Here is a 14,664-nt window from a genome sequence, read left to right on the forward strand (position 1 = left end):
GTGACTTGTGATTTTGTAAGCTGTGAAAAATTTCACATCTTACAAACAAAACTGATTAATCCTAGATTGATACCATCCTCAATTTCTTTATTCTTTTTATTCAAATTTATTTATGTTATAGCTTGCAAACCTACTACTCTGATACTACTTTATTGTTTTTTATCATATCATTCTACTGCTTCTATGTTTTTGATTCTCATAACATTAATATAAAGTAAATAAATAAACACGTACATAAATAAGTAAAGAATATCAATGACAAAAATATATCATCTAAAACCGAGAATCAAAAACATAAGAGGTTAAAAATACTCCCACTAAATTTAAAAAATCAATATCATATACACACATATGTTCATATATGCACACAAACATACATATGTATGTACATACACAAACATATAACTATAAATTTAAGTGTAACATAGAATTAAACAATGTAACTGTAGGCGGACATCCAACGTCAACTTTTCAATAGAAAGCATCCATGAAAAGAAGCCCTGTTCTCTGATTGAGAACACGTCATATGCTACAGACAGAGTAACCTGAAAAATGAAATTGTAGATTTCACCTATTAGTGGTTTGGATGTTGGTAATTAGTTACAAGTATAATACTAATCAACGTAATTTGAGAGAGCCACTTTCTAATACTTCAAAGATTTTTTGGACTGGGGGAAGAGTGATTTGTTGGTTAAGAGTTTTAGTTCAAGAAGCCCAAAAGTGACATAAGCAAGTAAAAGACTTCAACACAAGAGAAGTAGTTCGATTCAGAATTGTAGTCTAGTTTTATTAGATAGAACACGCCTAAAGGTCATGAAATAAGGACCTATAAAGGACAACCACGACCAGCGCCTCAAACTCGGAGTCCAATTCACAGACTCCTAGTTACGGTCAGCCTTCAATAGCATTCTTTACTACAAATTTTGTTTGTGAAAGAAAACCCTACAGCTGTGCAGTCTCTGTAAAGAAACTGGTTGGACATCATGAAAATCTATCTTCGTGTCTCACGGCAAAGAACGAGTGTAAGGCAGATCCGAACCCAATTCTGCGTGTTCTTTGCGTTCTTCCTTTACCTGCAAATAAAAAGACGGGAAGCTAAGGAACTATTCTTCATATAAAACGCAGCTAATCACGAAATCATGCGGCAATAAAAATGTAACACACTTTCAGCTATAGGGATGCCAATCGAACTCTCTGATAAAAAATCAGTTGGTGACTCACCAACTGCAAAGCGTCTTGCAAGTAGGGCTCATACGGAGTTTGCTTAGCCTGCAAAATGCACGAGAATAATATGAGCCAGGTTGCAACGGGTCCTTCAATTCAAAAATCCTTTTCCATCATCAATACCAATGCAGATATGGACATATACTACGAAAATAGTTCCGACGAACAACTTGACCGCTGGCTCGAACAGAAACTAGAGCCACCACTATAACTGCTGATCGATAGCAAAAACGTATCCTCCTGCCACCAATTTGCACTGCAAAACAGTAGCATACGTTTACCCACCGCCACGTCACAGCCCAGCGATATATCCAGCGTTCGGAGCAGCATTCACATCTAGGCAAGATTCCTCAACTGAAACCCTGCTAATATCACTCTTACAAATATTGGTAAATGGATCTTGAGAATGTACCCCACTAAACACATTATGTGCGTAACGAGGTAGTTTAGGAGGAGCACCTCTACTACTCTAAGAGTTACAGATACAACAAACCCAGTAACGGCAAGATCTCTAAACCTCTTTCTTTGCTCAAGAACATTTGTTTCGGTATCTAAACCTAACGCTCGCAAAATATTCGCGCACACAAAAACTACACATTTCACTTGAGAAAGAGCTTCCCTCAGCTCAAACAGATCCATGCAAACATTCCAATCGCTAAAAACCCTAACCTCATTCTTCTGTTCCTTCAAGAAATCGAGCCGATAACAAAAAAAAAAAAAAAAAAAAAACCCAGAAAACCCAGAAAACCCAGAAAACCCAGAAAACCCCGAAAAAGCAAGGCGGAGGTGGAAGGGAAAAGAACCTGCAAGTCCTTGGGCAAGTACTGATGCTTCATGGAGTAGTCCATCGCCCGCTTCAGGCGTTGATTGCGCAAGTCCACCTCTTGCTGTGGCAACCGGCTCAGAGCCTCCTTGATGTCCAAGTCATACATGTCATCATAAAGGTCATCGTACCGCAAACCTGAAACACAGAACACCAGAACCGGGAAAACATCAAAAAAATGATCGAGACGCCACAGATGCAAACTGAACTAAATTGCAACGAAGGAGGAAATTAGGGCTGAGGGACACAGACGAGCAGAGAAGCAGGGAGTGTACCGTATTTTTTGAGCTCCTTGGCGACGGCAGCCTGATAGCGGCGAGACGCCCAATTCCACATGGGCTCGAGGGCCTTCTGCAAGGCCTGCTTGGCAGCGGCCATAGCGACGGCGAGAAGAGGCGGATCACACGAAAGAGGGTGAGGCGCAGTGAAGAAAATCGCGTGATGGTGAATGAGAGACTACTGGAAGGTGCGGGTCGAAATGAAGCAGGTTCCCGTTTTCTCACATCCCTAACTCAGGTCCCTAACTCAGGTCTTCCGTTCCAACAGCTCGTATCCTCACCTCCCATGAGGATACCGTGGGATTCGCTGTAAGACCGTGCCTGTTGTGCATCTGTGACCGTGCTTGAAATTCTCGTTTGTGGCAACTAGCCATTGCGTTGTTCATTGATCGAACTTTTGCATCGTTTTTTTTTAAAAAATAAAAAAAATAAAAAATATATATATCTTTATATTAATATATAAATCAGAATAGATAAATTTGTGTTGTCTTAATATGTTATAGAAGTATATTTTATTAAAATTCCTAAATTATATACATATATATATATATATATATTACTAAGAATTTTCAATTTGAGTTTTAGTGTATAAATTATTTTTAAATTTTTATATAATTTTATTTTTTAAAACTATTGATAAATTTTTAATTAGAATAAATAAAAACAAAAGAAATATGTTGAGTTGTGATGGCATTAGCAAAAACTATGATGGCATGTCGTGGATAGTACATTGTGGTAGCAATAGCAAAAAGGCTCAAGCTATAACCACACCCCAAATTGCTATACATACATCCATTATGTCTACATATATACCCAAGGTATCTAATTAGTTGCTCTATACCCCATTTTCTTGTCTTGGCACGGGTTTTGGATAAAGAAGAGGAGGAAAAAATGACTAAGACCTATGATGAGAGAAAGGAAGAGAGGGAGACAAGGAAGAGAGGGAGGAGGTTTGGAATCCACATTGGGATAAAAAAGAGGAAGTTTAGGATTTAAAGGCCTTAGGTGTGCCTATAACAATTTGGGACATGCTTATAGCCTAAGCTTAGCAAAAACTGTAGTAGCATTAGCAATACCCTTGTTTTATGCTTCAATTTATTACATTAGAAACAAAAATTGTCAGTATTATTTTTAATAAAATAATATATTTGATATAAATTTTATATCAATAAATAAATATCTTAAATATCTTAAATATCAATAAGTGAATATCTTAAATTTATTTTTTCTTAGTTTTTTAAAAATCATAAATATACCCAATATTTAATAAAATTCTTTAATCTAAAAAGTTTTTATTAAAATATATTTATTAATCAATTTTTTCTTACATTCAAACCTTACTTAACACAAGCCAATTTAATATAATACATCATCTTATAGTCTATAGATTTTGTTACTATTTTTATTTTAGTCAATAATTTTTTTCTTATAAGTATTGAAAAACATAATGTCTTTCAAACTTTGTTTTAATTTTGGATTGTGGTGTAAAGATTATAAAACACATTTATAATTTAAGATTAAAGGTGATGATGAATAATAAATTGTAATTTACGACTATCTACAATATAAAAATGTTGATATTTTAAAAGATCAATGAATCTATCCAAATTAAATATATTTTGCTCATGTTAGATGTAAAATTTGCCAAAGTTAGTTACAATTATGTGTTGATTAAAATTGTACACCTTAACAATTTCAAATCCAACTTTTGAATACTAAAACATTTTACATACACACAAAAATTACATCAACTGGATTATTCCATTCCGTTCCAAAGACAACCTGATTCTGAATGTAAATAAATATGACAATCCCATCATTTTTTTAAATACATATTTTTCGGGTTTTCTAGCTACCCTAACTTCAGTTCCAAGCACGTTTTTCAATAATTATATTTCTCAAGTACCTTCACTAGAAAAATCGACTTCTTTTCTACAAAACAGTGCATTGTGCACGCAAAAAAAAAATTATAAATTTAAAAATATACTGAGCCATAATTGAACACCAAAGTCATGAACGAACATTGAGTTCAAGAATGAAATGGTTCGCTGCAATTCCTGCATAACTGCAATTAAAGAAGGCACGTTTATGCGATCTTGGATATTTCACAGGAACAACACTAGATTCATTTAACTTAACCTGGATTTTCAATAGTCACAGGAACGGGATGGCCTGTTTGAAACCTAGCCAATAGAGTCCTCTTGAGCCAAGGAAATCTGCTTTGTAATGTGAATGCTCATGGAAACTCGGCATACTTGGTGCCTGCCATTGCATGCAACAAATTCAGTCAATATGTGCACTTAAAATCCAGTATTACATTTAACATTGTCCAATTTCGTGCATCTCACACCACGGTTGCTTTTCAAGATAAGACGAAGGGAATCCCGGATAGACCCTACGTTCCAGGTATCGAGGTCGATGCGTCAGTAACTAATCAAATCTCATATCCTCAACGGTTGACTTAAAGTGAATACGTCTGGGAAGAAGAAGAAGAAGAAGAAGAAAACATCAACGAAAAAAAACGTAAAGAAAGAAAAGAAGGAGGAGACCAAACGGAACTGAAAGCATAAAAACCTACACAAGGAACCATTCATTTGTAAATCTGGCTCAAAGGACATACTTTGGGTCTCCATGAGCTTATATCGTTTCTCCTGAATACCGGTTACTCCCATTTGAATCTCAATAATGGTGTGAAGTGGCATCTGAACACTCCAAATCTTGAATGAGCTATATGTTCATGTTCCAGAGAAGTTGGCAATAGAAGTGCAATCAGTGCAAACCAGATAGCTGCTAATAGCTGGATACAACTAAGAAATTTATTTCATCGCTTAGCACAACTCTTCGAATAAAGAACCCCCAGCAGCTGGATGAGACGAAGTTGCACATACGAAATCGGTTTTGCCCATTGCAACTGCAAAAACAAGGTGAAACTAGGAAGTGAATAGTACCTCGATGTGAGGCACTTCTTTCAGAGGTTTGTCCGAAAAATACGCATACAGAGAGCGCAGAACTGCCTGTGCCAAGGGACAAAGCACACAGTGAGCAAAATCCAGAACCTTTTAACACATTTATCATTTCCGTCTAAAAACCTATCACAGTTGGTACCATAGGTAATTTAAATTAGTACAGAGACGCTGACTAGAATATAACGATAATCGACATAAACCACGATGATTTGTTGGATGGGCAGTAAAGGGGAAACTTACTTGATGCGCAATGACAACCACAGGCGAACGCTGTCTCTCTAGTTCAATAATCACTGGCTCCAACCTTTGTGAGACAAACACGTAGTTGTTAACAATAAGTTGCTTCCGATAAGAGAAAGCATTCATGAAATTGCATAACCTACAAGATTTCACTGCTACAAAATGAAATACGATGTTAGTCCTGTCTAGGAGAGACAGTAAAAATAAATAAAAACTTATATAGCTTATGTACCTTTGTATGACATCCAAATAGGATTCCCCTCGCGGATATCTATATCGTAATTTGTCTTGCTCCCGAGCCCTGTGGTAGCTCAGGTAAAGACATTTCTACGTTTTACTAAAAACTTATTCACAAAGATCAAGAGCAGAAGTACTTGTAACATAGAATCACAGCAAGATGGTGGATAGCGTTTCTTCCACCTATAGTATTAACTTAACAGTTATAAATCATATCAAACATTCAATGCATGTTTATGAAATACTCTAACACAATGGCCCCTGGAAAACATACGTATATACATATATATATATATATATATATATATAGATATTTTGAGAACTGAAGTTTCATTCAGCCAGGCAAAACCTTAAGCAGTCGACACATTAGAGCAATGGTGCATTTATTGCGGCTAATCATGGCACCAACACCTCATTCCTGCATAAGCTATATTTGATACATTTCGGGCATGAATTATACAATCTGAATCGAAGCTTTAAAGAGATGGCTGTTGACTCTTTAATAGTAAACACATAGGTAAGTGATACTTACAAATACTCTTCTGGCATGGTTTCTTTGACTTCCAGATACGACATACCATCACAAACACCAGAATTGATTTCATCCAGTGCCCGCCATTGAACCTGTTCATGAACAACCGTCAGTAGTCAATACCATATTGAATCACCTCAATACACCAATAGTTAGAGGTATTCTAGCTGTGTTTTCAGGTGAATTAGATAAAATCCGGATACTCGAACTTCAGAACAGATCAATACCCGCATGCCATACAAGGAAATTATTCTCCAGGACATAGTACTCGAAAACTTACCTTTGGAAAACCAGAGATGTGACGTGCTGTAAGCAAAGTCCTCTGCAAAGTGCTCGTCCAAATCTACACGTAGGACGCATTATGTCATAATATGGACCAACTTTGACAGTTCTACAGGCATGGAAAAGCTGTCAATTCCAACATTGACAACTTCCAGAGTCAACCAGCGTTGGATACAAGTAGGCACACAACAGTGTCAGAAGAGTTGACTCTGTACAAGTATCAAGCGGCTTATGCGCATATCAAACGATGATAGCGAAACGTGTGTCAAACTCACAGATGCCGTGCGCTCGTTTTTCAGGCGTTTGTGAACAAAATCTGCTAGCTTAAGAGCATATTTCTCTCCCGCCTCACTGGGCAAATCAGATGTACAAATTAATAAGCTATTGAAATAAAGTGTAAAAGATTGAACATAAACAGCTGATATATCCAAGTTTTGATGTCAGTACACGATTGCATCAACAAACCCCAAATGTTCCGAACCGCTTACATCAGTCAAATTGAGTGAATAACAGAGTATCTTCAATCAAATGGTAAGTTAAGAAATCCAAAGTATACCTAAGAGGAGGATCACCACCAAGACGACCTCTAACATTGTCTTGGCTCTCACCGTGTCGAGTTAATAAAATTGGCCTGGGCGTGATGTGAGTGTTTAACTGCAGAATATGTTAAACTTCAATATGATGAAGTGAAGAAGCCAATACCTCCAGAAACACTGTAAAGCTAGCTGGAAGCTAACAGCAGCTTGATTAGTTGTACAAAAAAATCAGCAAAAGTTCGCCACGCTGAACTTACCAGAAAAAACACAATTCGACCAGGAAGGTAACCACTAATGCTGTTCACCTACAAGCGCAGCCAACAATTAAGTCAAAAACTCATTTTCTCATCACCTCCTATACTTTCTTCACCTCAAATGAGAAGTAGTATCGATTGCTATTGGTACCTCTAAATACTTGAATTACTTGCTTGGCAAACTGAATTTACTCACCTCCATTTTCCCTCTCCCACTGACCATGTCGATCATCTTTATATAGGAACCCTCAGTTACTGGCTCGTACATCTGCATTACATTAGGAGAACTCTGTAAACAGAACAAGGAAATGAAACAATTTGCACTCATGCAGGAATGAAAATATGGGAAAGCCCAAGTTCAAAACGCATTATTTAAAGACTATAGGACCCAAACTCGAGTAATATTATTACAATCTTACCCAAGTCTAAATTTTAGAAAATTACGACCCAAGTGACAAAACAAAGATGGAAACGCAACCCATAACTTTGTACAAACACCGTAAATATTGAAAACAGAACTAAAAACTGTAACCATCTTGAATCGTTTAGGAATACCGAAGAAAAGTACACGAAAAATGCCTGGATAATATTTCGTATTGGATACCATCTTAGATGAAAATATTTCCAAAGGTTACCATGTACCCGATTATTAATGATGTGATAGGTCAATTCTCAACGCCCAACTTCAAAGCCCAGCTTAATATCCCCGATCTTAAAATTTAGAAGGTGGCTACCAAGCTCACCTTTTCATAGTTGCTGAGACGAGCCTTGAAATCTTGAAGAGCAGCTTCATGATCAGTCCTGATAAAAAAACAGAACACCAAGTTGCTGAGCTGATGATAACACGCAAATGTTAAGAGTGAAGGTCTAAGTACGAGGAGGTCGATGTAGAGGCTTAATCAAGATAAAAGGATTTTAGTAATGAAACGCAAATACCCCTGCAAAATAATAAGGTCTCTTCAAACAAAAATACTTTATTCTTTTATGCCATCCCAACGGCATAAATACGCCTCACTAGTAAGGTCTGTAGGTTCAGAAATTTAGGCCCATGGACACAAATGGTCCTTTGAACTTACGCATCTGCATAATCAGGACTCTGTTGAATCTTCAGCTCAATGTTAGTATTAATCATAGCCCGATCGTTGCATATCGTCTCTAAGAAAATTATCTGAACGTAGCATCAACCAAACCGTAGAAATGAGAACATGGTTCAGATATCTTCACATTGTTCACACTTTGAATTATCTGAACATACCATGAAAAAGGCCATTTATAACAAGATCTTCACACAGGTCAAAAACATAAGAGTCTTTTTTAGCTTTAATACTTTTCAAAAGTTTCTTAGGTCCCAGCTTTGAAAATAAAGCATTCTAAATGTGTACTGGAAAACATCCTCCGCAACCCTATTTGCGGTTGGGACACTTCTGCTAGTTAGTCTGCATCAAATAACTTACAATCCATAAACTTACCTTGCATTTCCCTTCTGCCAATTTCATGAGCATTTTTCGACGTGCATTTGTGCTGTTGGTAGCGTCGAACACCCCCACCTGCTTATACAACACAAATCATCACAACAATCTGATTATGCTCTCAAGAACCTCGTTAAAAGGCCAGTACATATCGATTGCTGCAAAAAGCATCCCAGTATCTTAATAATCACTAAAAAGGACTCGACCCACCGCTGTATTTAAATAAACTTATATTGACTCCTTGGAGATTGTAGGACTTCGTCAAATTGTAGAGAATTATACCTGACCACCTTCTTCCATCCAAGCAAGCATGTCTTCCATTGCTAGAGCAGCCACCTGCACCCCAACCCACCAGAAAAAGTTAGATGCTATTGCGTAGCGAATTCATCGATAGCTAAACATTAACTCCATCTAAATAAATATCGCGACATCGTAAAAGATGAAAAGAAATAATGCTATTTCCTAAGGATATTACCTGCGGTATACTTATAGACTCGATTGTTATTGAACTGATTCCGACCAAAAATAAGCATACAAATAATTTGAAAAAACAGCAATAACCGGTATGTAGCTTAGTGACTATCAAGAAGTTTTCCGTACCTCATTTCGAGCATCAATGCCCTCTTGATTATCACCTCGGAAGAAATCTGCACTCTGATATGCAGGTAATCAAGGTTTAGTCAATCACTGAACGAGCTTAATTCGATACCTACGCAACATCCCAGAAAAAATTCAAACACTAAAATGATGTTTATAAAGTAGATCTGTACCTGATTACAACCAAGCTGCAGCCGCCGATACTGTGAAACATCAAAAGCACAATCGCATCAAAATACTCCACTGCAAAAAGTGTGCACTCTAAGGCTAAAACCTGAAAGAGCACCTTAGATATTGGGTACACAAAATATAATCATCCCAAAATCATGCAACCAAAACAAGAAATAAGTTGAGAAGATTGACACCAGCTGCGTACAAAGTTTTCTAAAAACATACCTTGCCAACATTGAAGTGCTTGGTGTCATGACCTAACCACCGCAAATATCTGGTCAGTTTAGCTGCAGTGAATGTCTTTCCACGAGCCGGTAACCCAACCTGAAACCATCAGAGACTCATTCAACTCCCAGCGTAGCTTAACAGCGTGAATTTGGCCACAATCACATTATACGCTCAACAATACACTACTAGGAAAGCACTATTTAACAGTTCCTTAGCTGATAAAGCCCCTATTCAAGCGTAATGTGAACGATGTCCATATGATGAATTAGACAAAGTTGCCATTTGATTTGCAAGCATGGCCGCAACAAAAAAAAACTACGTTCTGTACCCTTCATTCAACCTCACCAGGACGATTGCAAGCTGGCGCCGCTCCTTTGCTCCCAAAAGTCGATCTGCCACAGCAGCCGCCGCAACAGCCCCCGCCGCTTCTGGCATACTCTGACAAAAACCACCATACTTTGTCCATTTACCTCCAGTACGCTAGAACTAGATCCGGATCAAATAATAATTGAAAGAATTTATGAGTTGAGAGGTTGCAATTTGTGAAATTGTTTATCGGAACGATAAATAGAATACTCAGGAGGAAAAACAAGTCCATGACACCATAACAAGTCTTGCTAAGACAACATATGAGTAGTTGGTGATTCTGTGATTTACTTTAAATACGATCCCCTAAAGATTCTTACTTTGGATCCTCCTGATTCTTCTGTTTCAGCGTAATCATTAAGTTGTGATTCAATCTGACTCATGTCGCTACCGATCTCAATTAACCTTGGCGAGTGACCTCCAACAGCTTTTGAAGATGTCTTCAGATCGCGAGAAGCTGATTCACCCTCTGAAACTGCTGCTTGCACAGGTACAGCGTCAGAATCTCCCAGTGCCACAAGGTCCTGCGAACACATAGTAATTTCAGTAACTAGAACAAATCTCAAGACCACTTGAGATTCTAAACTCTTGAGAGGTAATTCCATGAAAATTACAACTGCAAGTAATCAAACTGTATCCATCCTGCTAATTGGCAAAATCTACACATTTAACCATAGCAAGGTTCACAAAGGCTACTGTCGAAGGCAAGATCCTTCTACGCTACCTGTAATCAAAGAATGTACGTCCGTCAGATAAGAACAACAGTAACAGTACCTTCACCGAGACACTTCGGTCTGTGTTATTTTCTTTCTTGGACAGCGGGGTTGGGTTACCCTGCCGACGCTTGTACTTGAGACTCTCCCCATAGAACGGCACAGGCACAGCAGCAGAACGTTCTAAGTTTCCTCGAGGAAACTCAGTTGCATCAGCAGCATATACACTGTGCTTGAAAACACTGCCTGGAGGAGGTACCTCATAATGCTCTATATCTAGCTCCAGCGCATGCTGCGCACTGTGATCAGGCGGAATCGGTGAAGGGTTACCCTGAAGAAAAAAACTGACAAACTTTGAACGAATTCATGCGAAGAAAAGTAGACAAACGTGAGCAACTTTTTTATTCGAAATAACAGACTTCCCATAAACAAGTTCCTTGTGAATAAGTGCTTCCTACCATTTCAAAGTCGGGAATTAAACTGTTCCCTTACTCTCCAAGTAAAAGCTTGAAAGGATCGAATAGAATTAATGTAGTACAGTCATGGTATTCACAATTTCTAAAACCAAAGAAAATTAGTAAAACTACCGAAGAAAACTTCTGTACATCCGACTTCTTAATCCACGCATTTAAGCCGTATTGCCTGCTCTCCGAAATCTTGCAACTTTACAACATCTTGGGTAAGTCTATGCGAGATTACTGGTATATATGGAGCCTACAAAAGTCGAATAACATCAGAACTCATCATGAATAACAAATCCAGCTATCTCTTGGTACTCGTATACATGAAATTGTAGAAATCTAACCTGATCAAGTGATACATCAGGAATGCCTAGAACGCGGGTTCCATATGGCTTAATGTTCTTTTTTAGTGCTCGCCAGCTGGCTGCAAGCGCAAACGGGGAAACAGAATCTGTGGCGACGCTGACGGGTAATTCAAGTGTGCCCACACCATATTCCCTTGGAAGGAGGAATTTAGCCATTGGCCCTGGGCCTCCAGACATAACACCTGCTTTCAGAATCCGGTTTGGACCCTCTTCAAAGACACCCTCACGTTCATTGTCCACTGGCTTTAGAACAAATTTAAACTCCAGGGTATCTGCTCAGAGCATCACCAAACCAGTGTTTACTCACCTGTCAGCTGACACTGTATACATACATAACACCACTATACTAAACCAATAGAAAGGTGTTGTGGATAGAGTTAACATGTGAAAATCTCTGGCAGTTCACTCACTGACCAAGGATATCACTGAACAAGCTTGCAAATGAGTATGCAACATACCATGATCAGAGGGCACTACAAAACTTAATTCCCAAACTGTTGACGATTCTCCCTCCATAGCCGTCTGTTGGAATAAAAATCAAAAAAGCCATTTTAATCAGAGTATCGAGCCCCGCATACGAAACAATTTGTACTGCTTACTCAAAGGATGTTTAATATACCAACCTGAGGCAAAGAACTTCAAAACGAAATAAGGAAGGCTATGATAATCAAACTTAACATCTTTAGAAGCTCTCAGGTGAGAGAGACCCTCGCTATTGAGAACGAAAACTCCCGAGAAACAGATTTCAGGTTTGCAACTCAATAACTGAAGCAACGCATAGAACAGCAAGAAATTTTGACACAGAAAGACCTCGAATTTTCTTAATGCGCCAACGCGTTTACATCCCCGTTCACAGCAGCATTGTTCACGAACTCTATAATATATACCAAACATGCATAACAACAACCAGGAAAAAGGTTAGGAAGACACTTACAGCCTTGACAGGATCCCATAAACCCACAATGGGCATTGAACCTGTGACGTGAGGAACAGCATTAAGTGGCATGGGTTGGCCATCAGTTTTGTGTAATTTAAGGGACACGAAAAGCTGCCCTCCATTGTGTTCGGGCACATTTGCACTGGCGCCAAATGAACGAGAATTTCCCATCTTGAATCTTCACCCTACGTTGATTAGACCCTTTTAGCTATCCATACGTCATCTCCATATTATAGCCAACTGTCTCAATTACGTCGAATTTGTGCGGTTGCAACAGTTCAAACTTCACAAAAGCTGCCTCTTCCCCTGACCAACCAAGAATTAATCCATCCTAAAGATTTCTTGGATTAGACACGAGAACCTCCAAGCGAAGATTTTGGTTGCTCTGACTGCACAAACAACCAATCTGCACTTAAAACACCTCGCGGAAATAAGTTTTACCGAGAAGAAGCAACGTACAACGTGGATGATTAATTCATTTCTGATTGATGTACTCTCTATTAATCCACCAGCAAACTTTTGATCATGAAAGGACTTTAAAAAGTGCAACGTTCAAAGTTCAAGAGTTAAGGTCCTCAAATCTTCTAAAAACTAATCACTAGACATCTGACTTAATTTTGAGACCAACTACAATCTCACAAATCACTCCAATTATGCCAGTGCGATTGCTGTGCCGTAACAAATATTCCAAACATTCAACTCCTCCGCGCAAGGTGATATAAAACCATGGAATAAATGCACGTAGACTAAAATTTCGTCCTCAACACACCATGAAAAATAAGGACACGGAGAATATTAGAATTCTGCAAACAGCTCGTGAGGACTCCTCGAACAATAACCATGCAACTACGCAATAGGAAGAGAATGCAAACGAAAAAATCGCCTCCAATTGCTCAACCAAACGACAAGAGAACGTCCCGAGATAGGGCAATTCGAGAAGCACTCACCCCGAAGAAAAAACAATGACGACTGTTCTCGAAGACGACGATACCGGACAATTCCCCGCCTCTTACATTCGCAATTCTCCACCAAAACGGGCGAGAAATGTCGCAAACTGCAGCTATCGTAACGGCAAAGATCAAGCACGAGGCGAGGTGTGGGAAGGGCTGGAGATCAGGGCCGCTCAGCGCGATTGGGAGAGGCGACCACTCTTGACATGACTTCGGAAGCCGATTACGAGAAGCGATGGCGAAGCTCTTCGGCTGGGAAGCGGACCTTGCTTGGGAACATGGAATGGGGCCCTCGCGGGTGCTCTCCGCAACCTCCTCGCTTATCCCTTCTCCGCGCATTGTCGACATGTGGACTATCTCAATTAGTCCACATGTCATACCGTATTCTCGTGATTTCTATTGTGTATTTGGGTCGTATTTGTATGTATTTGTACGTTTAATAAGAGCCGACGTATACGACCAGGGTTGTAGTATTAGAATGACTTGAAGTTAAACACATGTTGGTTGGGTTTAAACATAATCACTACATCATTTCTATTAAAACTAATAAAAACAAAACATTTCTCCACTGCTACATCCAAAACTAATAAAAACCAACCATATCCATTATGATTACCATATTCTTCATTATGGGTAGATCAATTTGATAAAAACTTGGGTTTATTTTACATTCTTATATATATATATATATATATATATATATATGTTAATTAGTGATGTTGTAACTAGGTCAATTATTACTTTATTTTAGAATGCATACAACATGTAAGAAAAACTCCAATAAATTGTAAGTAATTAAATATTTTATACATGGTAAATAGTCCAAGTTTAATTGCTATCTTTTCTAACAAATCTGAGTTACACATACATACAAGTAGACATGTATAATGTCGCTCAAAACTAATAATATTTTGTCATTCAAACTATTGAATAGTAACTAGTTCATCTAAGGAATAAAAACATTTGCAGTTGGCATTCTTATTTTATGGTTTTTATCTTTACTTTCTTTTTTCATTGTACCTTTTTAAAACTCTT

The 14,664-nt window shown here is 38.2% G+C and overlaps 2 protein-coding genes across 4 annotated transcripts; both read right to left on the reverse strand.

The window, feature by feature from the left end:
• Positions 1 to 761: 761 nt before the first annotated feature.
• Positions 762 to 2,480, reverse strand: LOC112277179 (cytochrome b-c1 complex subunit 7-2, mitochondrial). Its single transcript, XM_024509237.3, has 4 exons — positions 2,323 to 2,480; positions 2,028 to 2,185; positions 1,222 to 1,269; positions 762 to 1,073 (listed from the first exon to the last, which is right to left on the reverse strand). The coding sequence occupies exons 1-4, from the start codon at positions 2,423 to 2,425 to the stop codon at positions 1,005 to 1,007; spliced, it is 378 nt and encodes a 125-aa protein (XP_024365005.1). The 5' UTR covers positions 2,426 to 2,480; the 3' UTR covers positions 762 to 1,004.
• Positions 2,481 to 4,089: 1,609 nt separating this feature from the next.
• LOC112277485 (6-phosphofructo-2-kinase/fructose-2,6-bisphosphatase) lies at positions 4,090 to 13,910 on the reverse strand. Of its 3 annotated transcripts, none has more exons than XM_024509879.3 (26): positions 13,627 to 13,910; positions 12,677 to 13,068; positions 12,201 to 12,264; positions 11,722 to 12,014; positions 11,504 to 11,572; positions 10,978 to 11,247; positions 10,524 to 10,727; positions 10,183 to 10,275; positions 9,835 to 9,933; positions 9,612 to 9,641; positions 9,442 to 9,495; positions 9,124 to 9,177; positions 8,842 to 8,919; positions 8,449 to 8,540; positions 8,116 to 8,173; positions 7,569 to 7,640; positions 7,376 to 7,423; positions 7,139 to 7,236; positions 6,858 to 6,933; positions 6,581 to 6,643; positions 6,301 to 6,392; positions 5,764 to 5,832; positions 5,532 to 5,595; positions 5,274 to 5,339; positions 4,946 to 5,027; positions 4,090 to 4,587 (listed from the first exon to the last, which is right to left on the reverse strand). In XM_024509879.3, the coding sequence occupies exons 2-26, from the start codon at positions 12,848 to 12,850 to the stop codon at positions 4,562 to 4,564; spliced, it is 2,388 nt and encodes a 795-aa protein (XP_024365647.1). In that variant the 5' UTR covers positions 12,851 to 13,068; positions 13,627 to 13,910; the 3' UTR covers positions 4,090 to 4,561. The 3 variants fall into 3 exon arrangements, with proteins under 3 accessions (XP_024365647.1, XP_090103436.1, XP_024365649.1); XM_090247310.1 differs by having other exon boundaries at positions 11,504 to 11,579; XM_024509881.3 differs by lacking the exon at positions 11,504 to 11,572.
• Positions 13,911 to 14,664: the final 754 nt, after the last annotated feature.

The sequence above is a fragment of the Physcomitrium patens genome, chromosome 25, assembly GCF_059467195.1.
Source record: "Physcomitrium patens ecotype Gransden chromosome 25, ASM5946719v1, whole genome shotgun sequence".
In the NCBI taxonomy this organism is placed as follows: domain Eukaryota; kingdom Viridiplantae; phylum Streptophyta; class Bryopsida; order Funariales; family Funariaceae; genus Physcomitrium; species Physcomitrium patens.